At 40.8% G+C, this 25,351-nt stretch overlaps 1 protein-coding gene across 1 annotated transcript in view; it reads right to left on the bottom strand.

Annotated features, from left to right (window-relative positions):
* Nucleotides 1-9,577: 9,577 nt before the first annotated feature.
* LOC311284258 (ADP-ribosyl cyclase/cyclic ADP-ribose hydrolase 1) overlaps nucleotides 9,578-25,351 on the bottom strand; it is a gene marked incomplete at both ends in the record, with an annotated part of 173,813 nt that continues 158,039 nt past the window's right edge. The window contains one exon of the mRNA XM_084399214.1: nucleotides 9,578-9,674. Coding sequence (XP_084255340.1) covers nucleotides 9,578-9,674 — 97 coding nt within the window. The remainder of the gene's footprint in view (nucleotides 9,675-25,351) is intronic.

The following is a 25,351-nucleotide window of genomic DNA, read 5'->3' as shown; positions in this document are numbered from 1 at the left end:
TTGTCTCTTGGTTTGCTTCAAATTGTAATTTAAATTTCTTTATTTTTGGGGCTGGCTTTTGACGAAGAAAGTGTATCGAGTAGGGGTTTAGCTGCTGTTTAAGGGGTTCACATTGAGTGCTGTGCTTGAGTGACTTGACTTCAACAGAGTGGGTGTCTGTGGATATTAAGTGTGTTGTGTGAATTGAGGGTCACAGCAGGCCATCTCCCTCCTAATTAAGCTTTCTTGTGTATTTGTATTTATTATTTCTTTATTTTGAAGTTTTGTAAAGTGTTTGTTTTTTCTTTTTGATATGTGAATATTGAGCCCTTGTTAATGTATTGATGATTTTAACTTTTGTATTTGAATAAAACTGCCTCATCATTGATATTCCCTGGCCTATGTCTCTCTGCTCACCCATTTATTTTGGTAACGAACCTGTGCGCTCCTTGAGTTGGGGCTGATAGTTCCCGGTATATACCGGGTGGCGTAGTCGAATGTTATATAATTGTTCCATACAGTTCCCTCAGTACCTGACGCCGCTGGCTACTTTTGGCGTAGTCGGCAGGATTTCCATATTTTGGGTGAGCTTGTATTTTGAGAAGTGGGTCTGGGAGTAGGCTACTTTTGAGGCAGTTTTTATATTTTCTTTTATTGTTGGTACATTGTATGTTTGAAGTGTAATTTCTCTTTGTTTTTCTTTTTTCTCTTTTTTTTCCTTGTTTTCTCTTTTCTTTTTTTTTCTAAAGGCAAGGCAGCAGTGTGTTTGTAAGTCCCCTCTGTTGGTGACTCCCTCTGCATGTGGTAAGTGTGTAGCAATGGAAGCATGGGAAGAGATTAGGCTTCGCCCTAGTGTTGAACGGGGGGATTGCACTAGTTATATTTGCATTGCGGGAATTATTTGGCTGTTCTCAGTCATATGTAGCCGTCATGGCAGAGCACTAACCAGTGTCTCGTGTTTCCCGTTGTGTAGCTGTCATAGCTGAGAACTTGTGTATCACTTGTTCCCCGTCGTATAGTCGTCATGGCAGAGCACTGTAACCAGTGTCTCGTGTTTCCCGTTGTGTAGCTGTCATAGCTGAGAACTTGTGTATCACTTGTTCCTCGTCGTATAGCCGCCATGGCAGAGTACTTGTAACAAGTATCTCATTCGTGTTTCTTGTGTAGCTGTCGTAGCTGAGAACTTGTGTATCACTTGTTCCTCGTCGTGTGGCCGTCATGGCAGAGTACTTGTAACAAGTATCTCATTTGTGTTTTTCGTTGTATAGCCGTCATGGCAAGAAGACTCATAATAAGGTTCTCCCTTAGTGTTTGCTGGGACCCACGGCAGAGGTGAGTCTCTTGGGGCTGGGGACTAATCGTCGGGGCGACGATTCATAATGTGGGGGTGGAATGTAGCAGGGTGAAGTGTATCTGTGTTGATTATTGGCCAGTGTCATGTGAAACCATTGAACCTATCAACAGTCTGGTGTCATGGTATAAAATGGGGAGGTTGTTTGTCACTTGGGATGCGTCGTCGACACCCGTACCGCCCCTTTACGGAGGCCGCCATTTATGAATGGAGAGTATGAAGTGCTGTCTCGGCTCTGTGCGGCCGTGCACAGTCTGCCCCGGGCTTTGAGGTTGGTAACCTACGTCAGTTTTGAGGATTTTCATCAATGGAATGTGTATTTACTATTTTGAGTCTGTGTAGTTCATTGACGAGCAACCGGCGGTATGTTGAGGCCAGCGAACACGCATAGTGCTGCGCTGAGAACGTTTCCGGTATGCATGAGAGCCATTCGCGTGGTTTGTCCCTTTTATTGTTTTATTAGTAATCTTTCTGTTTCATGTTCGACAGATTTGAGTGACGAGAGCAAGGGTTTCACCTCTATATTGCGGGAAGAGATGCGCGTCTGTTGACGTAACGCACTGCTGTCTTGCCTGAGCTTAGTTTTGTCGTCTTTTCGTTGGGGCGAACTTGAACTTGCATAACAGCGAGCCGGGACGATTGCTCGCCGCAGTGTGCGAGTGCGTGGCTGTTTCCTCGCTGACTTGTTCTGCTCTGAGTGTGTGTGCGGCCGACCGTGGCATGTTTGTTTCATTTTGATTTGTCTCTTGGTTTGCTTCAAATTGTAATTTAAATTTCTTTATTTTGGGGGCTGGCTTTTGACGAAGAAAGTGTATCGAGGAGGGGTTTAGCTGCTGTTTAAGGGGTTCACATTGAGTGCTGTGCTTGAGTGACTTGACTTCAACAGAGTGGGTGTCTGTGGATATTAAGTGTGTTGTGTGAATTGAGGGTCACAGCAGGCCATCTCCCTCCTAATTAAGCTTTCTTGTGTATTTGTATTTATTATTTCTTTATTTTGAAGTTTTGTAAAGTGTTTGTTTTTTCTTTTTGATATGTGAATATTGAGCCCTTGTTAATGTATTGATGATTTTAACTTTTGTATTTGAATAAAACTGCCTCATCATTGATATTCCCTGGCCTATCTCTCTGCTTACCCATTTCTTTTGGTAACGAACCTGTGCGCTCTCTGATTTGGGGCTGATAGTTCCCGGTATATACCGGGTGGCGTAGTCGAACGTTATATAATAGTTTCATACAGTTCCCTCAAGTACCTGACGCCACTGGCTACAATAGCATACCCTTCCTTCAAGTAAGCTTTCTTCCCGTTGCGTCTGGCCTCCTGTACCGTCGGATACAGCTTTGCCCAGGCTTCACGATCTTCTTTTGACCAGTCCTGTCTGAATTGGACATGCAGCTCCTTGCAGACTCTGGCCTCCCTCGACCTCCTCCAGATCTCGTCCCTCGTCATCCGCATGCCAAACTGCATGATGATCGGTCGTGGTCTCATGTTGAAGGCGGGATCATCTTTCTTTCCCAGACGATGGACAGTATCAACCTTGTCTCGTAGTTTTTCCACTGACATCGGAATCACTCTTGTGAGAATACCGATCACCATTTCTCTTGTATCCTCGTTGTCCTTCTCCGGTAGCCCGATCAATTTGAGATTCCATCGTCTTCCGTATCGCTTGATTTCCCGGCATCTTTCCTTCAGCTCCTTGTTCTCTTTTGTCAGCCTATCCACTTGCGCTTTGAGTTGAATTATTTCATTTTTTATTTACTGTCACCTCTTTTTCGTTATTCTGGATGCGCTGTTCAAAGTTTTCAAACTTTCTTTCGAACGCATCCAGTCTTTCCTCAAATCTTTGTGACAGAGTGTGAATAGCATCGTATATGCTTTCCATGCTTACTTCTCTTGATTCATCTCTCCTCTTCAGTTTCTTTGGATTTGGACTCTGTAACGGAGTGTGGTCGCTTAGAGGTTTTGCCATCTGCATCTCTTCTTCAACAAATTCGTCAAAACATGCCTCACGTATCCCGTCCACGCTGTAGTCATGTTCATTGAGGCTAGCTTGGTCCTGAGTGTTAGCCATTTTTTCCGAGTGTATTATTTTGTGCATCTTTTCAAAAAAGTGTCTCACAATAGTCTTTTAAGAGTGTTGTCTACCTCACAATGGCTTGAGGGGTGACTGTTGTTCAAAATTAACTGGATGTCAAAATCACTTTTTCTGTTGGATCCTGCAACTTTTACGACTGCTCACTCCGCCATCTTGCTCCTCCCCCCTTCTTTTACTCAGTTGATGCAAAGCCACTAGATGACAAGCCTGCAACCTTTAGGCAAAAACGCGTAACGGCTAATGCTAATGCCAGTACACAAGGAAGGAGAGCAGAGGCTGTTTTTTATGAATGGATGTCAATGGAGAGGAGACTTCACTACACCGAATAAATCGCTTTTGTGAGGAAACACCTTATCATTTAAGTAATCGACAGCCTGTATGCTAATCTTCAACATGTTTTACGCTAAACAGTACTTTTTTGGGAACGATATGTTGATTTTACTATGATGAAAAGGTTATTTTATAAGGTAAGGCAGAGAAGGTAATGTCCCGACTCGCGACAGGCAGGACTCATTTACGGCATTACCATAGTATTCCATAATCTAATGCTGGATTATTAAACATTATGTTCTCACTCAAATCACTCAATCGCATCTGCTCTCACTCTTGTGTCATTCGCAATCTCTCTTGTCTCTTATATATTTCTGCAGCTTTCCAGCAGGGGGTGGAGCTAACCTTTCACCTCAGGAATCAGTTCAGGAACTTTCTTTCTCTTTTGGATTAATTATAATAAAATAAATCCATTTTACCTCATGTTCTTTCTTACTATTAGTTTTGTAGCTATATAAATAAAATAATAATAATTATGAATATTAGTGACCTGAGTTAATGACCTGGGTTACAGGAGGACGATACTTAAGCTGGATTCTGTAACCACTCTCTACTGTTCGAAGAACCCAATGAGAGACATTGGGCAGAAGTTTCCACCCTGCCAACTTGTCTGGAAGAGGAACTAATTTTACACTTACATTTAAACAAAAATGAGACTGTTTGCACACTAAAGTGAGGGAAGGAACTACCTCTGTTTCCTGAAACAGTTTGTTGGCAGGAACCAACCGAGATTAATTCATATTATTTTATGGGCAGAGACAGGGCAGAAACCCCACCAGGAACTGTCGCTCCCTGAAACACCAGAGGTGGTGGGGGTGGTGGAACAATCCCTTGGAACTAAACTCTGCAGGACAGTGGCCCTCCAGGAGCAGGATTGAAGACCTCTGCTCTAAGGGGTGCTTGACATCAGGACTTCTTCTTATCTGCACACTTGGCTGCTAAGATAGTCCTGAGGTCAGGTCTGCCCCCTGCAGGCTGAGACTGTGTGCATCGCCCGGACCCCCAATCTCTTTGAGGGGGGACATGAGAAGCAACACTGGCCATCTGCTGTAGTGACTGAGACAAATCAGACACATAACAGCCATTACATATTTAAAACAGTAATATTCTATATAAACCTAAACTAATCTTGACAAAGATTATATATCTCACTATATGTCATTTGAAAGCTTACAATCTCTAGTTTTTATATTGATTTTCAAAATAAATTACAGAGGAGCAGTAATATCAATACAAATATCAATTTGCAATAAGAATATTTTCATACTCCTAAGGTGTGTTCAGACCTTTATTTTGAAATAGCGAGGAACATGAAAAATCATGAAAGACTGGTAGAAACTCTCAGTTTGTCAAGAGTTCAAAAGATAACATCCATTATTTTTTTATTTTTTTTTGAAAAAAAAAAAGGTCTGAAAATGTTTTCAATATAAAGAAAAAAATAATAGATTCACCATTTGTGATGCAGCGGCGAGCTATAATGCACATACGTGTCCTTTTTATGTTTATTAGAGGTTGAATTCATATAAAAATCTGCCAAACTTACCATACTACTTCTGAATAGGATGTCTACTTCATAAATTGTATGAAAATTATGGAAATATATGGTTCAGAGCACTCAAACCATTTATGGAAATGGAGGTGGCTTTATATGGTCAGTAATGGAGCTTGGCTGTCATCTAGTGAAAAAGTTTGGTACTGCGCCCAAACAAAATCTTACCGAAAGCTCATTTTTTGATATATCAACCTAAAATTTGGAACGCAACTTGTTCAGATGTTTGGCTTTGATTTTCTTGCAGTTTTAGAGTACAACATGTTTTGAATATATATATATTTTATATAAAATATGAATAATTAAATTTTTACATTGTACATTTTAATAAACACAAACTTCTTAATTTCATTTTCTTAATTTATTTCACTTCTACAAAAATCTGCCAAATGTCTTCTTTAAAACAAGAGGATTCTCAAAGGATTCTTGAATTACAACCATTTAAGTTTGGAATGTGCATTTTCATGTCTATGCAAAAAAAAAAGGGGTGGGGGAGACTTAAGGGGTTAACAAATAATCTTCAAAACACACTCTGAGTATGAACCATCCCCCGAAAGAGCAACTAGAACCATCCCCCGAAAGAGCAACTAGAACCGGAAAATGCCTCCGTTACTAGGGCTACCATCAGATAAGACTCTGTTTATTGCTTGAAAAAATGTGGCTATGTGAAAAGCAAAGGCCATAGGAAAGACACATGACCCATATGACAGACTTTCTTGCATTAATTCATAGAAAAACTGTTTTATAAATGAACATGCATATCTCCAGAACATTGTGTGTAGTATTATTATTACTGTTCTGTATAGTGTCTTTGGTATTGGATACCATTTTATGCATGGTTTATAAGAGAAATGTTTGTGACCTAATCTATATCGTGTCTCCTATCAAATTAAGGCTCAATTAACGACTCACACTTTAGTGCACTTCCACAAAGAAAGCAGTGGTGTGTTTGTTAAATTAATCAGAGTATAAATGGACACGAACTGCCAGACCCATTCTAACCATGCTACAGACAAAAGGCCATAAAACCTCTCAACAGAGGAATTTTCCGCTTGGAAATTGCACCTTTCCCATTGGTCAAGCCAAAACTCAAGAGGTGTGACTTCCGTGGAACTTAAAAGCTAACACAAAGTTCCCTCCATTCCTCTTCCTTCTTCTCCTGGTTAATGTGTGTGTGGGACCAGAAACCCGGTCCTCCCCAACCATAACATAGTCAAACTAACCACGCAAGTTTGTCACCAGTTCTTCATTCAACGCAGAAGAAATTGATTGCAACTTCAACACCATCGACTCATGGACCCACCAAAACCTTCTTCAGAGATTTCACAGACTGCTTCAATGGCAAAGGCAAATGCAAGTATCGTACATTTAACGAGGTGTTTTGAAATCAGAAACTGATAGTTCTTTCAATGTGGTTAAATGCCTCTTTACCATAGTTTAATTTCCTGTTCCTGTTTCCGGGTTTAATCCACTTTCACTTTTCCATTTCCCATGTATGCGTGCTTTGTGTGGATGTGTTTGTGTAGATTAGTTATGTGTTCATGATTTAGTTAATAAAACTTTGTGCACAATACATATGAGTTTGCTGATTCTGATTCTGCCTGCAGATTAATGTCACTTAAATAATTCCTGATCTTGCTACACGCTCTAAGCGCTGTACATGTTAAGAAATAATTATTTTTCTGTGGCCATGAAAAAAACCCTTTCTTAAAATTAATAAATAATCAATACTGAGTATTACAATCATTGATTGTAATATTAATTTAGCTACATCAAGTTAATCCGATTAACTGATCCAAATATTCATAATTAATCATAACAAGTTATGATTAATTAGTAATATTTCCCCTTTGAGCTAATTTTGCTACACTGCTCCTCCCTCCTGGAGCTGGGCGCAGGATGGGAGGTAGAAGGACCAGCCTGCTGGACCCAGTGAGGCATAAACTGCTGGAACGCCTCAGATTGCTTCTTTGCAGCCTGAAACCTGTCGACACGCCAAACACGCCAGACAGCGAGACCGGGGTGTCCAGCAGAAAGGCTCTTTCTTTATTCCTTATCCCCAAAAGATTGAGCCACAGATGCCTCTCCGTAGCCACCAAAAGAGTCATAGAATGGCCGATAGCATGGGCCATCTGCTTTGTGGCACGGAGAGACAGGTCTTTGGCTGTGCGGAGCTCTTTGACTTTGGCTAAGGCCCTTGCCGGTGTCTATTTCTCTAGGCAGATCAACCTGGTAGGCCTGTAACACCGCCATGGTGTGCAGGGAACCACCAGCCTGACCTGCTACCTCATAAGCCTTGCCCACAAAGGAAGATTCTGCATGGCTTTGAGAGCAAGGCTGGCCTTCTTCAGCAACGAAGCTGATGCGGGAGAGAGATAGCCTTGGGTGGCTGGGTACGACTGCTAGTAAAGAAGTGCTTGTCGTGTTTACTACGCGACGCTTCTCTCTTCTGATTAGGCCACTCAATATTTAATGAAGCCACCACAAGAGTAACAAGTGGTGGTAGGTTTAAGGCAAGTTTCTTCACCCAAGATCAGATTAATTTATTCTGGTACCATTTATTCGTGTTACTAGTGTGAGATTTCTTCGTCAAAGAAGACTTACGCTCTATTAACAACTGAAATTAGGATATACTTCACTAATATCTGGATAGTTTCTTATGCTGATATCATACATGCATTATAGCATTGAATAACTTTCTGCTGTTTGTAGGAAGGCACATTCAAGCTATAGTTTTATCTGATTTGATCTGAAACCATAATGCTTGTATAAGACATTGATAAAATAAAACTTATGGGACAAACACAAGTTTGATACTAGGTCTGCTTGCAGACAGTCTTCAAATGGACGATAGCCGCATTCTCCATTATTATGCAGCAAATTAGCTCAGAAAATATGAATAATTCATTATAACTTGTTATAATTATAATAAATTGGCTTCTGCTGTCAGGTAGACTATTTCATGATCATACTGGAGGGGTAGAGTTTACCAAGCTCAACAGCACCACACATATTTCCAATTTAAATGTGAAATATGGAAATGCAGCATGCCGTATTTGAGAGCTGTAGGGGCAGGAATTAGAAATTGGCTAGTTAGTGAGATTGTGAACACGTTAATTCTACTGTTTTGGAGTATGTCAGAAATAGAATGAGGCTTCAGTTTACTGTCATACGATTTGCTTACTGTCATGCACTCACGTCCGGTGTAGACAAACCAAGTACCAAACCAAATTAGTAAAAGTATAAATCCTTAAACAGGCTCATGTAAATAGCCCGTAAACTATTCAGGTGTTTAATTGGGGTTGGGACTAAACTCTGCAGGATAGAGGCCCTCCAAAACCTAAGTAGAAAAGCCCTGCTGTAAATACAATATACAATACAAAATACAATAGTTCTGTTCTGTGTATTTTGTTTGTTCTGAAAATCAACATGGCTTTCTTTTTTTAACTTTCAACTTTCAATTCCCCTCAACATTCTCAATTAACATTCGAACACAATAAATACCACATTAAGGTGCACATTCAAAGATTGCATTATATCCGTGTGTACTTGAGCCTGTCAATCAACATTGATGTGCCACATTCAGGCTGAACTTCCCAGACCTAAGCCTCGTTCAGACAGTCAATCAAAATCCGATTTTTGTACATATCCAATTATATGAAAAATGCTGAAAGTCGCTTCAGAAACAATGGAGTGCAGGTGTTGAGCAGAAAATGACAATATAACAGAGAAATGTTTTGATACTTGCAGAGAAGACAGCATGGAATAAAGCCAAACATACCAGCCTTCTACGTTTCTGCTGCTGCCTCATTAGATGCAGCTACACATTGTCATGTTGTAAATAAAACAACAACTGTATTGCAAACCCCTCCATGTTGCGGTTGTTGTAGTTGTTGTTTTTGGTGTATATCTACCAACGTGACATCATTGCCATAGAAATCAATACAGATATTCCGGAAAATTAAAGAGCAGTGGGACACACAAATCAGATCTGAACAGTTGTGATACACGATGTGGTCAGTTATTAATCTTAGATCAGATTCCAATCGGATACACAAATAAACGGATTTGGACTGACAGTTTGTACGTAGCCCTAAACCTCTGCCAAAAGTGCATCTGCATGTTTTCAGCAATTAAAATGTAAAACTTATAGGTTGTTATTCATAAGTTATCACTGAGACCCAGAATGTACCCCACCTAAATGTATGGTCAGGAGCCGCTATTGGGCTCAACAATTATTAACAATTACATTAAATATTTAGAAAAAATTATAAATCAAACATACAAGTCATTGTCTGTGCAGGCCCAGTGGAACCCTCGTTTTTTTAAAACCTCTATAAGTCCTGGGATGGATCCCTGAGTGCAAGACTCCCTAGATAGACAAAAACAAAAGATCGGCCATAGATTAGTGTCATATAAAAATATGACTACAATGTTCATTTACATTCTCTTGGTCTATGTTCTTTGCACAGTGGTAATTAACTGCGCCATTCATACAGCAATTGCATCATTGGAGGTCGCCAGGTCACTGTACCGTAGTTCATTAAACCAGGGCATACACTGTGTGATTTCAGCAAAGTTAAATACCAGCTCTCACTGTAAGAGTAAATGGCATGTAAAGTAAAGCCAAAGCTCATGATTTATGTTCTCACACTATACGGTCTGATCATCGAGCTGCGACTTGACTGCTCACACTATACGAGTGAAATATGTGCGATAACACCCCGTGCCGAGTTTTGCGATAGACCATGATTTTGTGGATCCAGAGATATCGTCAAAAGCATTAGCTATCTGTGATATCAAGAGGATTTAGCATTTCCAATTTATGTATTAAATTATTATTATTATTACTTATTACTTATTATGTTATTAAATATGTTGATTGGTGCCTCAAAGAATTAAACAGATTGATTTAAGAATACAGGTAGTGGTTTGGGGGGGTTGTAGTGGTTTGATTTGGTAATTATTTTTGCTTTGGAATCTGTAGTGAAATTGTTTTATTTCTGATTGAGTGTGTACTTATTTGCAGAGCAATTGCCATTTGATATGATTTAGAAACCCTGTTGTCTGTAGTGTTGTTTTATTTCTTTGCCATTTCTGATTACCTGTTGAGCTACTTTTGAATATTGTTTAATAAAAAACTTTTTTATATTTGCAAAGAAACACACTGTGGTGGCTACCCTCTTGAGTTCTCATCTCTATCGAGATGATGGGGTAAATCTCCCTCTTTTCGTTTTCTTTCTTCCTGCATTAAAGATTAAATGTTTTAACTTCTGTTTTCATGCAGGCACAGTGAGGGAAACTGAGTTTAGGGTAATCAGTTCATAAACTCTGCTTCAGCTGTGCAAGATTTGGAGCAGGCGATCAAAATATGTCAAAAATATATCCGACCATCTGATTGCCAGTTGTGAGAGGTTGATCGGCTTTCGTTTCCCCATGTACACTGCACAACAAACTATACACGACAAAGCTGAAATTCAGCCTGACTCTAAAAATAGTTGCACTAGTCAGAATTCGACTCAGAATTCACCCAGTGTATGCCCGGCTTAATGGGTCACTTCATGCATTTTCTCTGATCAGATAGCTATCCGATCGTGAAAAGACCAGGTGTTAAAATCAGGCTAGGAAAAATGCCTTTTATTTCTACATTTTTTATCTTAAAACATTATAAGGGCACCCCAGGAAACATTATAAAATAATAAAATAATCCATGTCATGGGACCTTTAAGCTTTTCTGGTTGTTATGGGCAATATGCTTATTACTTAAAGGTGCAGTAAGCAATTTCTGGTCACCTTCATTTATAATTCACCTTCATTTATATAGCGCTTTTAACAATATAGATTGTTTCAAAGCAGCTTTACAGTGATAATAGGAAATTAAAGTAACAGAGATTGTTTTGGCTTTACAGCAGCTCTAGAATAAAGTTATTGTCCAGCTTAAGTTAGTTTTGATTGATTCACTTCTGTTGCAAAGATAATTAGTTATTAACTTAGGAGCCGGACAAGGCAAGGATGCCCTCTGTCCCCTCTTCTTTTTGCCTTGGCAATTGAACCGCTTTCTATTGCCTTATCTTCCCCATTAATATCTGGCATCCATAGGGGAGGCACTGAACATCGGGTTTCTCTATACGCAGACAATTTGTTGCTATATCTCCAGGACCCTGTGGACTGTGCTGATGAGGTTATGCGCCTGCTTGACACCTTTGGCTCTTTTTCTGGTTACAAATTGAATTTTACAAAAAGTGAATGTTTCCCCATAAACGATGCGGCTAGGAAAATTCCTAAAAGCGCTCTACCCTTTCATTTGTCTTATATCGGGTTTCGTTATTTAGGGGTAAACATTTCTCACTTTTTCAGTTCTCTTTTTAAGAATAATTTCACTAACTTGGTTGAACAAATTAAACTTGATTTAAAACGTTCTAGTAGGAAGAGTGGAGACTATTAAAATTAATGTTCTTCCACGACTTTTAACTCTCTTTCAATCTCTCCGTCTTTTCTACCTAAATATTTTTTTCAACTGTCTTGATAAAACAGTCTCCTCTTTTATTTGGGCAGGTAAGATTCCCAAAGTAAACAAAACTATTCTTCAATGCCGTAAAAGCGATGGTGGTTTAGCTCTGCCAAATTTTTTATTTTATTACTGGGCTGCTAATATTTCCAAGATTTCATTATGGTATAATGCTCCAGAGGTTAACTGGTGTACACTAGAAGCTGCTACTTGTACCTATCCTTGCCTTCCAGCACTAGTCTTTGCTCCTCTATCTCTCCGACCCTCCAGCTATACTAGAAATCCCATTGTGTTAACTTTAAAAATTTGGAAGCAATTTTGACAACATTTTCATTTGAAATCACTCTCTGTTTTCAGCCCTATTTGCAACAATCACATGTTTTTGCCATCTGTTATTGATCACACTTTTATTAAATGGTGTGATAAAGGCATTGTTTGTTTCTCAGATCTTTTCATTGATAATTCTTTTGCTACTTTCAATGACCTCTTATCCAAATATAATTTACATACTTCAGGTATTTTCAACTTCATAATTTTGCAAGATCTCATTTCCCCAATTTCCCCCAACTGCCAGAAAAATCCCTCATTGAGAATTTACTGTCAGCCCCTATAAATGGTAACCATATCTTTTCTATCTATTTTATGTTGCTTTCATCTAGAAATTCATCTCTCTCCTGTCTGAAGTCAACATGGGAGAAAGAGTTAGAGCTCAGCCTTTCTGAAGAGCTTTGGTCCGAGGCCCTTGTTAGAGTTAACTCTACTTCTACATGTGCCCGGTTAAGTTTGATTCAGTTAACGTTTTGCATCAAACTCACTTTACCAAAGCTAGACTCCACAAATTGTTCTCAGAAACAGATGATTCTTGTATCAGGTGCTCCTTTTCCCCAGCTGATCATGTACATACATTTTGGTAACACTTTATTTTGCAGTGTCCTTGTTACAAATGTTACATGTACTTACCAACAGTAAAGTATGTATAATTACATGCAACTAACCCTAAACCAAGCCCTAATCCTACCATAACACTATAGTAAGTACATGTAGTTAATTAATTATTACTAATTACTCAGTACTTAAATATATAATTACACTGTAACAATGACACCTTAAAATAAAGTTTAACCTACATTTTTCACTTGCCCCAAACTGGCCTCATACTGGGCTTCCTATTTTGACTTTCTTTCAGGGGCTTTACATATTTCTCTCCCTCGGTGTCCTATTGTTGCTATCTTTGGTGTGTCTGTTTTCTCTACTCTTTTAATAATTAATTAATAATTTGTTACATTTATATAGCGCTTTTCTAGGTACTCAAAGCGCTTTTACATGAAAGGGGGAATCTCCTCAACTACCACCAATGTGCAGCATCCACCTGGATGATGCGACGGCAGCCATATTGCGCCAGAACGCCCACCACACACCCGCTTACTGGTGGAGAGGAGAGTGATGAAGCCAATCAGTATATATGGGGATGATTAGGAGGCCATGATGGACAGAGGCCAAGGGGCAAATTTGGCCAGGATGCCGGGGTTACACCCCTACTCTTTTTCGAAGGACATCCTGGGATTTTTAATGACCACAGAGAGTCAGGACCTCGGTTTAACGTCTCATCCAAAGGACGGTGCTCTTTAGTGTCCCCATCACTACACTGGGGTGTTAGGACCCACACAGACCACAGGGTGAGCACACCCTGCTGGCCTCACTAACACCTCTTCCAGCAGCAACCTGGTTTTCTCAGGAGGTCTCCCATCCAGGTACTGACCAGGCTCAGCCCTCAGCAACCAGTCTTGGGCTACAGGGTGATATGGCTGCTTTTCACAAAACAACAAGCAGATGTTATAGCTTTTGCCTCGCTGGTTGCTAGAAGATGTATTTTGCTACATTGGAAGTAGCACCGCTGACTGACAACCCCTCCGACCTCATTAACTACTACAATGAAACACTCTCCTCCTGTCTCGATCATCTGGCTCCCACCAAAATCAAAACTGTCTCATTCACTCACTCTGCTCCCTGTTACACTCCTGATCTGCACAAAATGAAATCCCATAAGCGTCATCTTGAAAGACTCCTTAGGAAAACTGGTTTAACTGTTCATCTACAAGCCTACACAGATCACCTTCAGCAGTATAAGGAAGCTCTTAACACTACCCGGTCCACTTACTATTCGCACCTCATACACTCTGGTTCCACCAACCCCAAGGCTCTCTTCTCCACAGTAAATAAACTTCTCAAACCCAGTGACAATACCACCAACTCATTCACAACTGATAAATGCAACTCTTTTCTTTCATGCTTTCAGACCAAAATTGACACCATTTACAACAACCTGTCCTCTTCTTCGGTCACCACTATCTGCCCTCCCACTCCATCATTTGTTCCTCCCCCCTTCACCTCTCATTCCCTGTCTCAGTTCTCCCCTGTGTCGGCAGGGGAACTGTCCAAAATTGTAACAGGAATGAAAACATCTACATGTGTCCTGGACCCCATTCCATCCAACCTCATCAAGGACTGTCTACCTGCTATCTCCACACTCATCACAGAAATCATTAACTCCTCTCTCAGCTCTGGCTCAATCCCCCCTTCACTCAAACTGGCTGCTGTCACCCCCATCCTTAAAAAACCCGGACTCAACCCCGACATCATGTCAAACTTTCGGCCCATCTCCAATCTCCCCTTTCTGTCTAAGATACTGGAACGCACTGTCGCCAAACAACTTAAAACTCACCTCTGCTCAAATGACCTTTTTGAACCATTTCAATCTGGTTTCCGATCACAACACAGCACTGAAACAGCCCTCCTCAAAGTCACCAACGACATCCTCCTCTCTGCAGACGCTGGTCACCTCACCATCCTCATCCTCCTTGATCTAACTGCAGCTTTTGACACTATCAACCACACCATTCTTCTCTCCCGCCTTGAATCTTCCCTCAGTATCACCGGCACTGCCCTCTCCTGGCTCCAATCTTATCTCACTGACAGACAACAATTCATCCACATAAATAACTGCACCTCCTCCACTGCTCCGCTGCCCCAAGGCGTCCCCCAGGGTTCGGTGCTTGGTCCTCTCCTCTTCATATTATACCTGCTTCCCCTTGGCAATATCATTCGCCACCATGGTCTCAACTTTCACTGCTATGCCGATGATGTTCAGCTCTACATCTCCACTAAATCCATCACCTCTGCCACCCACTCCACTATCACCAACTGCCTCACTGACATTAAATCCTGGATGCACACCAATTTCCTTCAACTCAACTGCGAAAAAACAGACATGATCATCATCGGTCCCAAATCCATCACTAAAACCATTCACAGTTTCTCCCTCACTGTCGACACCTTCACCCTGTCTCCATCCCTTCACAGTCGCAACCTCTGAGTCATCTTTGACAATAACCTCTCCTTTGAACACCACATAAAACAAATCACCAGAACTGCCTTCTTTCACCTCAAAAACATCGCCTGACTCCGTCCATCACTCTCTTTCTCCGCTGCAGAAACCCTCATCCACGCCTTCATCACCTCCAGAATCGACTACTGCAATAGCATCCTGTACGGCATAACATCCAAAACCTTAAATAAACTCCAATACATCCAGAACTCTGCTGCTCGTCTGCTCACCCACACCCGCACCCGTGACCACATCACCCCTGTCCTCAGGAACCTCCACTGGCTCCCGGTCCCACAACAAATTCAATTCAAAATCCTTCTCCTCACACACAAAGCCCTCCATAACCAGGCCCCTTCCTACCTCAGTGACCTGCTCCACCGCCACAACCCATCTCGTAGCCCCCGCTCATCTGATGCCAACCTCCTGACTCTACCTCCCAGGACCAAGCACCGAACCTGGGGTGACAGAGCCTTCTCTGTTGCTGCCCCCTCCCTCTGGAACTCTCTCCCCAAACAAATCCGTGACTGCACTGACCTTCCAACATTCAAATCACTGACAAAAACTCACCTTTTTAAAATTGCTTTTAATGTTTAGCTTAGTACAGTGTGTTTTTAGTGCATTTATTTTATTTCATTTCTATTTGATGTTGTTCCTGCTGCTTTTGTGATTTTTCTATGTAAAGTGTCTTTGAGTACTCAGAAAAGCGCTTTCAAATAAAATGTATTATTATTATTATTATTATTAAGTGTCCAACTCCACCCCCAACTAACTCTTTGTTAAAAGATTTTATGTCATTTCTTTCTCTAAAATAAACTTAAGTACACTACCCAGGGGTTAAACTGTTAAATTCTATAAAACTTGGAACCCCATTCTAAATTTCTTTGATTCTTTGACCTCACTAAATTTTGATAAAGTTTGTACAGTGTGTGAGGATGTTAACATTTATGTACAGTACAGTATGGTTATGTGTGCATGCATGTAGGTATACTCATGTAGGTTTATGTGTGGGGTGGGGGGTGGGGGTGTTCGTCTAGTTCTTGTCTGAATTCACCCTTTTTTTCTCTCTCTCTTCTTCCTACTGTTTTGTCTATCATTCAGAGTTAAATGTGGGGATAAAAAAAAAAGAGCAGATAATGTTTCCTTGACTGTATTGCTCTGGTTTTTTTTTTTTTTTTTTTTTTTTATGTCTGTGAAATAATAAAACTTGTAGAATTAACTTGGTAGCCGCTAACACAACACCGTTCTAACAGAAAACCCCTAATACACTCCGGCCCGCTCATTCGCACAACAACAGTGCCTCGTGTCTCAAGAACGCAAACCTTGACATTTTCAAAGGTGCAAGCCTTGAAAAAAAACTTCAAAAACGCTGACGGCGTGCACATGCGTATTACGTGTTTAGTCTATAGCTATGCGCGTTTGAATATATATATGTGTGCAGGCGTGTAATCTGTCTTTAGAAATTGACCTCAACAAATTACTTGTCTGGCCTTAAAAAATTATAATACAGAAATATTTATCGCTTCCGTTAGGAAGTGTGTATGCTAGGCCAAAGAGATGTGTTTTTAGTCTAGATTTAAACTGACAGAGTGTGTCTGCTTCCCGGACAATGTTAGGAAGACTGTTCCAAAGTTTTGGTGCTAAATAGGAAAAGGATCTACTGCCAGCAGTCGATTTTGATATTCTAGGTATTATCATCTGGCCGGAATTTTGAGATCGCAATAGACGTGAAGGACTATAATGCGTTAAGAGCTCGCTCAAGTACTGCAGAGCTAAACCATTTATTGTAACTAAATTTATACATTGTTTAATAGGGAGCCAATGCAGTGTTGACAGAACAGGGCTAATATGGTCAAACTTTCTGGTTCTGGTAAGAACTCTAGCTGCTGCGTTTTGGATCAGCTGTAGTTTGTTTATTAAGCGTGCAGGACAACCACCCATAATAGCATTACAAAAATCTAGCCTTGATGTCATGAATGCATGAACTAATTGTTCCGCATTTGTCATTAAGAGCATATTACGTAATTTAGATTTTTTTTTTTTTTTTTATCAATATATATATATTTTTTTATCAATAATCAAAAATACATTTTTTTGAGATGGAAAAATGCAGTTTTACAGATACTAGACACGTGACTTTCAAATGAAAGATTGGTATCAAAGAGCACACCCAGGTTCGATGGCTAAGTCTTTCCTTCCATCACAAAAAACGAACAAACACAGTTTTCATGAATAGCTCCCTACATAACACGATAGTCCAAGTAATTAATATATTACAAATGTGACAAGATTAAAAGGTTATAGTGATCACTAAAAGGGAAACCACAAGAAGTATGTTAGGAGTATGTTATCTCACTTTTCGGACACACAGCCAATGCTTGAAAAGGTTTAGATATTCCAGGCTGATAATAATTCAAATGAACAAACAAGCGAAGATGACACATGAGCATATTCAATGTATAGGTGGATTAATGCTTGAAAAGGTTTAGATATTCCAGGCTGATAATAATTCAAATGAACAAACAAGCGAAGATGACACACGAGTATATTCAATGTATAGGTGGATTAATGGAGGAATGAAAAACAAGTTTTTATTTGGAAACTTGAAAGATGGGATGAATTCTTCTGTATGGTGGAGGAAGTTTGAGGTGGATTGCCACCAGACTAAGGATCTTGGTGACAGGAAACGGGCCAGTGGCGATCGGCCTGGGCCTTAGTGCGGGAACCCACCTGGAGGAGAGTATGTCTGGCTCTCTTCCAGGTGCGACGGCACCCCTAGACAAAGGCGGGAGCAGAAGGGACCGCAGCTTCAGATTCCAGACTCTGAAATAATGATGGCAGGTAACTCTTTGCTACACTCAAACGGAGACAGGCCCATAAGCCCTATTCGGACGGAACTAGTTTAACATGGAGAGTAAAGTAATAATTACCAGAGCTTCTCTGAGATTTTAGTCCCGTCCGAATGTGACATCTCAGTAATCATTACGGACAATGTCAGTAAAGATTACGGCGACTTTTACCTTCAGTAAAAAGGTCCGGAAAACAGGGTGTGCTTTCTGCCTCTCTATCACCATGAACTTTTTTTTTGGAGCAGGCATGAACCCAGGCATGAACTATATATCTTTATAATCATTTAATTGTCTGCTTTTTAATTATCTAATTCAAAACTAAAACAAATATTCTCTGTTTATGTAATCTGTATGAAAAGAGAGAGATGTCAGTCGTTCTCATTACAGCTCATTACAGCTCGTTATCTGCTAATGTGACCACGCCCACGGAGAGCGCGCGCTATTCAAACACAAATTATCTGAGGCAATATATGCAAATAAGTGTGCCGAAATGTTGCAGATGCTCAGCCTAACTGCCCAGATGGCAGACCAAAAGGACTGGCTAGGTATTATGAGAAACACCCTTTTACCCATGGCTAATGACGACCTTCAGCACCAGAACCAAAAGCAACTGGAAAACGAGGGAAAATAACTAATGACAGATGACTCAAACCAGAGGTATGACCACAAATATCTGACTGAGGTTATCGTCTTCCTGGCCCACAACCTCATAGGTTTGAAACAGGAGGTAAACAACCTCAAACGCCCGATCACCGAGTCCCAAAAGGACCTGACACATGCTAAAAGCCGAATAGACCAGCTAGAGATGGAGGCTCAGGACAGACCCAAGGACCCTGGCAGAAGGGAGTCACAGGAGGAAATCCACAGGCTTCAAAAGGCTCTGACAGCTGCTAAACAACGAGAGCAGTTGGAAAAAGACAGCCAGAGAGGACCTTAACTAATGTTAACAGATGAAACCTTATTGTAAAGTGTTACCAGATAAAAAGTCAAGGGTCAAGAGCCCAACTAAAGGAAACACTGATCACCATAATGGTGACTTCATAAAAATAAAAATTCCAATAAGACATCAAGACCTAAACCTCTCAATAAGAACTTTTGTATGAAAGAAATAAAGTCAAACTGCATTGTAATAAGTAAAGATGCGGAGATCTTGAGAGATCTGTTAATGTTTAATGTTCTGTTGCTGCCAGTCATTTGAATTAATTCAGGAAATACCTGTAAAATAACAGTATTTTTCTGTAAAAAAAATAAATAAATAAAATAAAATTAGGTATAAATTATTTGAAATAAATTTTATTTTATAATTAAATTAAAATTAAAATTTACTTTAATTTTCCGTTTTTTTACGATCAGTAGTGAGGAAGGAGATAAATATCCCTGAATAAAAGTTTGAATTTGGATCTGTTCCTGTAATAACTTTAGAGAGATATCTTAGAATTAAAGATTCTGATCATTTAAGGAGTGAGTTTAACAGCAACTGTACAAGTGGACTTCACATGCACAAACAACAGGTTCTTCTTTGCTGCTTGTTACGAGACCATCAAATGAACTGAAATGGTACAACATAACATACAAAAACCATAGAGACACAGTGACAGTGCATAACGACTTAATTTAATGAAATATAATGATTTTACATGGTAGTAAAATAGAGCATGGTAGTAAGAAAGTAACAAAAAACAAACAGAAAGAAAACCCTGACCACACGTATCTACAGGTAAAGTGAAACTTGCCTACCTCCCGACCAAAAACAAAAGACAAGTTTGTTGTGAGTCTTCCGGGTCCTCTAACTGCTACACTAAACTAACCCTAAACTAAACAACATGAAAACCCATCACCAAGTACCACCAGCTCTAAATATAAATTATAAACTAAAATCAACACAAATCAAGCCCATACCAGGAACGTGCTTGTCAAACAAAATCATTAAATCAGCACAAAAACCTCAACAAAGAACATAACGAGCCATGTCAGCGAGACACCACAGTTGAAAGATGGGCCATATGCGAAGGCCAGGTGGCACTATAGATCACCAAATCATCCAAATAGGCCTCACAATTAGGCACACCATCAAGAACGCCATTGATGAGCCTTTGAAAAGTTGCGGGAGCGTTACGAAGGCCAAAGGCCATGGCGGTATACTGTAAAAAGTGATCTGGCGTCACAAAGGCTGAGATCTCTTTGGCACGAAGTGTCAGCGGAACTTGCCAGTAACCTTTCAACAGGTCGATTTTACTGACAAATACAGCTGAACCCAGGCGATCAACACAATCGTCAATACGCGGTAATGGGTAGCTGTCAGGTTTTGTAACAGCATTCACCCTTCTAAAATCTGTGCAAAAATGCATGGAACCATCACTCTTTGGAACAAGTAAACATGGCGAACTCCATGGGCTATTACTAGATTCTGCAATGGCATTTTTCAACATGAATTTTACCTCACTCTGGAACAACAACCTTTTATGTGGATTTGTGCGATAAGGATGCTGTTTGATTGGGCATGTGGACCCCACATCAATGTCATGTTCAATTACCGTTGTGTGACGAGGCACATCAGGAAACAAATTCTCATGTTGTTTAATCAAAGAGATTAAATCATTATGTTCTAATGTGGATAACCTAGACAAAAATGAATCTAGGTCATTAAGAACCTCAGAATTCTTCATTCTCCCTTCAATAACCTCAACCGATGGAGTACGACCCTCATTTTCCAACAAAGCACTCGCCACAGCACCCTGTTGTACCGATGGAGACGCATTTTCAGCTTGTGCCGTAACCACCAGCGAAGAAACAACTTCAGCACCACACTTCTTGGACAGCGCCACTTCCGTTGCGCAAGCATCATCATTTATGACCGTTGAAGTGCAAGGAGATTTGAGTTCAGAAATTGAACCTTCTCCTTGATCACAGTACAACTTCAAACGGTTAATATGACATAGTCTGGTCTTTCTCCTTCGATCTGGAGTGGAGATGACATAATTCAAATCATTCACTCGCCGTTCAACACGATAAGGCCCGCTGTAACGAGCCTGCAAAGCAGAGCCCATCACAGGAATCAACACCAGAACTTTAGCACCAGGACTGAAACTTCGAGAAACTGCCCTTTGATCAAACCTCTGCTTCATTCTCTTCTGACAGAGACCTAAATTATCTTTAGCCAACTGACATGCACGACTGAGCCTATTACGCATGTTGGACACATAATCAGACAAACTGAGACACTCTTTAGGCTCAGCGAGCCACGACTCTTTCAACAGCTTTAAAGGCCCACGAACCGTGTGCCCAAAAACAAGTTCCAATGGGCTAAAACCCAAACTCTCTTGCACTACCTCGCGCACAGCAAAAAGAGCAAGCGGTACACCTTCATCCCAATCACGCTGGAACTCGAGGCAGAAACACTTGAGCATATTTTTCAAAGTTTGATGGATCCTCTCGAGTGCACCTTGAGTTTGCGGATAATACGGGCTGGATGTAACATGGTGGGCCGCGAGCTGGCGCATAGCTTGTGCAAACACACGGGACATAAAATTGGTACCGCGGTCTGTCTGAATGGTTTTCGGAAGGCCAAAAAGAGAGAAGAAACCCATCAGGGCTTTAATGATGACAGGAGCTGTGATTTTACGGAGCGGAATGGCCTCTGGAAAACGAGTCAAGCTACACATTATGGTGAGTAACCATTGATTCCCAGACTTTGTTCGAGGCAATTGGCCAACACAGTCTAATATAACGTGTTCAAAAGGCTCAGACGTAACAGGAATCGGCTGTAAAGGCGCAGGCGGAATCACCTGGTTAGGTTTACCAGTGACCTGACATACATGACATGTTTGGCAATATCTCACGACATCTCTTTTAATACCTGGCCAAAAAAAATACCGTAAAATTCTGTCAGTGGTCTTATTTACGCAAGAGAACTCTCCACTCATCTTGCGCTGAGGCCATAAGAGGTCTCCACTTGCGCATTAAGACACCATCTCGTAAAAAAATCGCCGTGCGGCGAATGCTCAATGTCTTCTTCAGACATAGCTTCTGAAAAAAAAGAAGACAGAGACGGGTCAATTTTCTGTTCCTTAATAAGCTGCTCTCGACTCATAGACAAATTAGGAACATCAGAAGGAAACGACAGTGAAGCAGAATTCAAAAGTAAATCACTATCGCTAGAGAGTGAAGGTCGAGCAATAAAAGTATCACTAAGATCAAGTTGATCCTCAGTTTCATTCTCTTTTTCGTTTCTCGCCATAGCACGAGTAACCACGCTAGAGGAAAAAACCTCGGGGAAGTTAATTGACAGGTCATCAGTACATGTTTTTGGGGATGCATGAGACACTATGGGGCAAGGCAAGACTTTTCCACCACACAAATCGTTACCAAGTACCCGTAACACTGCTTTTTAAGCCAAGTTGAACTGCATTAAACTGTCATAAATATTCATATACAATTTTTTTCTTGGACTGGATCGATTGCTCCTGTCTGCCTCGTTGCTTCTGCTGCTGTTGCGTTGGTGTGCGTCTGAAAGCTTCGTATATCTTTCTCTTTTGAATCATTATTTACTATCATTCCTTGTTGTTTATACTGCTAAATATAACTTACTCAACATCACACATTAACCTGACATCGCTAGCTTCAATCTAAATCGTTATTGCTAGCACAACACGCTAGTTAGCGTGCCATTCGTGCACTCTTTATTTATTTATTTTTCTTGTGCGCACTTGCGCCTTTTACAAGTCCATCAAACAACTTAGGTGAGTAGGATCAGTCAACAAACACAATAAGTCATGTCATCTTCTCCTCTTATTGTTACTTGCACCTCATGCAACATGTTTAGCATATCCTTCTCTGTCAGCACAGGATTTACATGTGATAAACGCAGGGAGATAGTAAAAGCTGACGGGGAAGATTTCAGAACTAGAGACACGTATCGAAGCTTTAATTGAGGTTAATTGTAAGAGTGCAAGGGCTTTAGATACTGCTTTGGATTCCACTAGCTTAGTGAACTCTTTACATTGTTCGGTTCCGGCTGAAGTAGAGCCCGTGCAGCAGGGCAACTGGGTGACGGTGAGGCGCTGTAGTCACGGGACAAAACACAGCTCTTCCGTTCCGATTACAACTTCAAATAGATTCTCCCCTCTCAGTGAAACACCCACTGTGAATCCTGTTGAATGTGCCCTAGTTATTGGCGATTCTATTACATGGAACTTGAAAATAGAGACACCAGCCACCATAGTCACATGTTTGCCGGGAGCCAGAGCGCCTGACATCAAAGCAAATTTAAAAGTGCTGGCTCATTATTCACGTTGGCACAAATGATGTTCGACTCCGCCAGTCAGAGATCACCAAAATTAATGTTAAAGAGGTGTGTGAACTCGCAAGTACAATGTTAGGCACTGTAATTTGCTCTGGCCCCCTTCCTGTTCGCAGGAGTGGTGAGATACTTAGTATCTCTTACTGTCCTCACTCAATGGCTGGTTGTCTAAGTGGTGTCCGCAAAATAATATAGAATTCATAGACAATTAGAAAAGTTTTTGGGGCAGACCTGACCTGTTGAAGAGAGATGGTATTCATCCCTCCTGAGATGGTGCTGCTCTTCTCTCTAGTAATATAGCACATAGTCTTAGAGCTCAAACATGACAATCTGGGGCTCAGGTCAGGAAGCAGACAGACTGGCTAAACCGACCGTCTGCTAGCTGTCTCACGTCACCAAGGTCAGATAAATCCCATCACATAGAGCCTCTTTCACCTAGATATCATCAAATAGAGACTGTGTCTGTTTCCCGAATTAGGACATACAAAAACTTCCAAACCCATCTAAGTAAAAATTTAATTGATGTTCAACAAATAAAAAACAGATATAATACAAATGAGCAAATGATAAAGCTTGAGTTGCTGAATATTAGATCCCTTACTTAAAAAGCACTTATTGTTAATGACATGATTACAGACTATAATCTAGATGTGCTGTGTTTGACAGAAACCTGGCTAAAACTGTTATATATGTAGCTAAATGTTGTGCTATATGAAGAGTGACCACTAGGACGCATCAGTGTTCTGTAATTGGTGGAGTTCTCAGATGTAATAAAAGCAGTTCTAGAAGAAGTGAGTGAACTAGCTAAAATGCGTGTGAGTATTGCTCTGTGTGCGAATATAGAATTGTTTATATAAAGACATTAGGAAGCTACATAACATAAACTGGCGACAAGTTGCGTAGTCCTTAAGACTTTTCACTGCATTGGTCAAGTTTGAGAGGAAGAAAAAAAAAGAACAACCACGCTGGAAACAACTAGCTAGTGAGCTAGTGTTAGCCGTTAAGAGGTGATGAGTCGGTCTTCTTCCGAAGAGTCTAACGTTACAGTGCAAGCCACCAGAAGCAGACACATCATGGCTGGAATAATTGGACATATGGATCCCTTTTATGAGGCCGGTGAGCAGTGGGCAATGTATATTGAACGTTTTGAACATTACATCCTGGCTAATGAGATTAGGGACACAAAGAAAGTGCCTGTGCTGTTTAGTGTGCTGGGATCGAAAACGTATGGACTACTTCGAAGTTTGGTTGCTCCCGACAAGCCTGGAGATATGGACTATGACGATATTGTGAGAGTGTTGCAGGCCCATTTCGCTCCAAAGCCGCACGTGATTGCGGAGAGATTCCGGTTTCACAAGTGAAATCAGGGGGAAGGGAATTCAGTTGCACAGTATGTCGCGGTATTGAAAAAACTTTCGGAACATTGTGAGTTTGGTGCTTACTTGGAAGTGCTTGGTGCTTACTTACTCGCACTAAGGGACAGATTTGTTTGTGGACTTAAGAGTGAAACTGTGCAGAAGCGCCTTTTGACGGAGAAAGATCTCACGTTTCAGAAAGCAGTCGATTACGCTGTATCTGCAGAGACAGCAGTGCGCGACGTGCAGCAGTTAAGTGGCTCACTCAAAGTGAACGCGGTGTTTTCCCAAAAATGCAGCCGTTGCGGGAAAATGAACCATACTGATGAGGACTGCTGGTACAAAGATCGTGATTGCCACCAGTGTGGGAGGAAAGGCCACACTAAGCACATGTGTAAGAGCAAAGCCAAAAGCAGTCAAGACAGAGAATGGAAACAGAAAGTGGAAAAACCTGAACAGAAAGGTAATGCAATTAAGCGCAGTGTAAAAGATAGAAAGAAGAGAATTTATCACGTTGAGGCAAGAGGAGATGAAAATGAAAGTGAGGAAACTAAATCTGACACTGACTGTGAGTTGGGACTGTATTCCATGTCGCAAAAAGGGAAACATTCACGAATCTCAGTGCTGCCTGTAGTAAATGGAAAAAAAATGGAGAT

The sequence above is a fragment of the Rutilus rutilus genome (assembly GCF_951802725.1).
Source record: "Rutilus rutilus genome assembly, chromosome: 24".
NCBI lineage: Eukaryota > Metazoa > Chordata > Actinopteri > Cypriniformes > Leuciscidae > Rutilus > Rutilus rutilus.
Note: the sequence above shows the minus strand (reverse complement) of the source record. Positions and strands in the feature narration are given on the sequence as shown.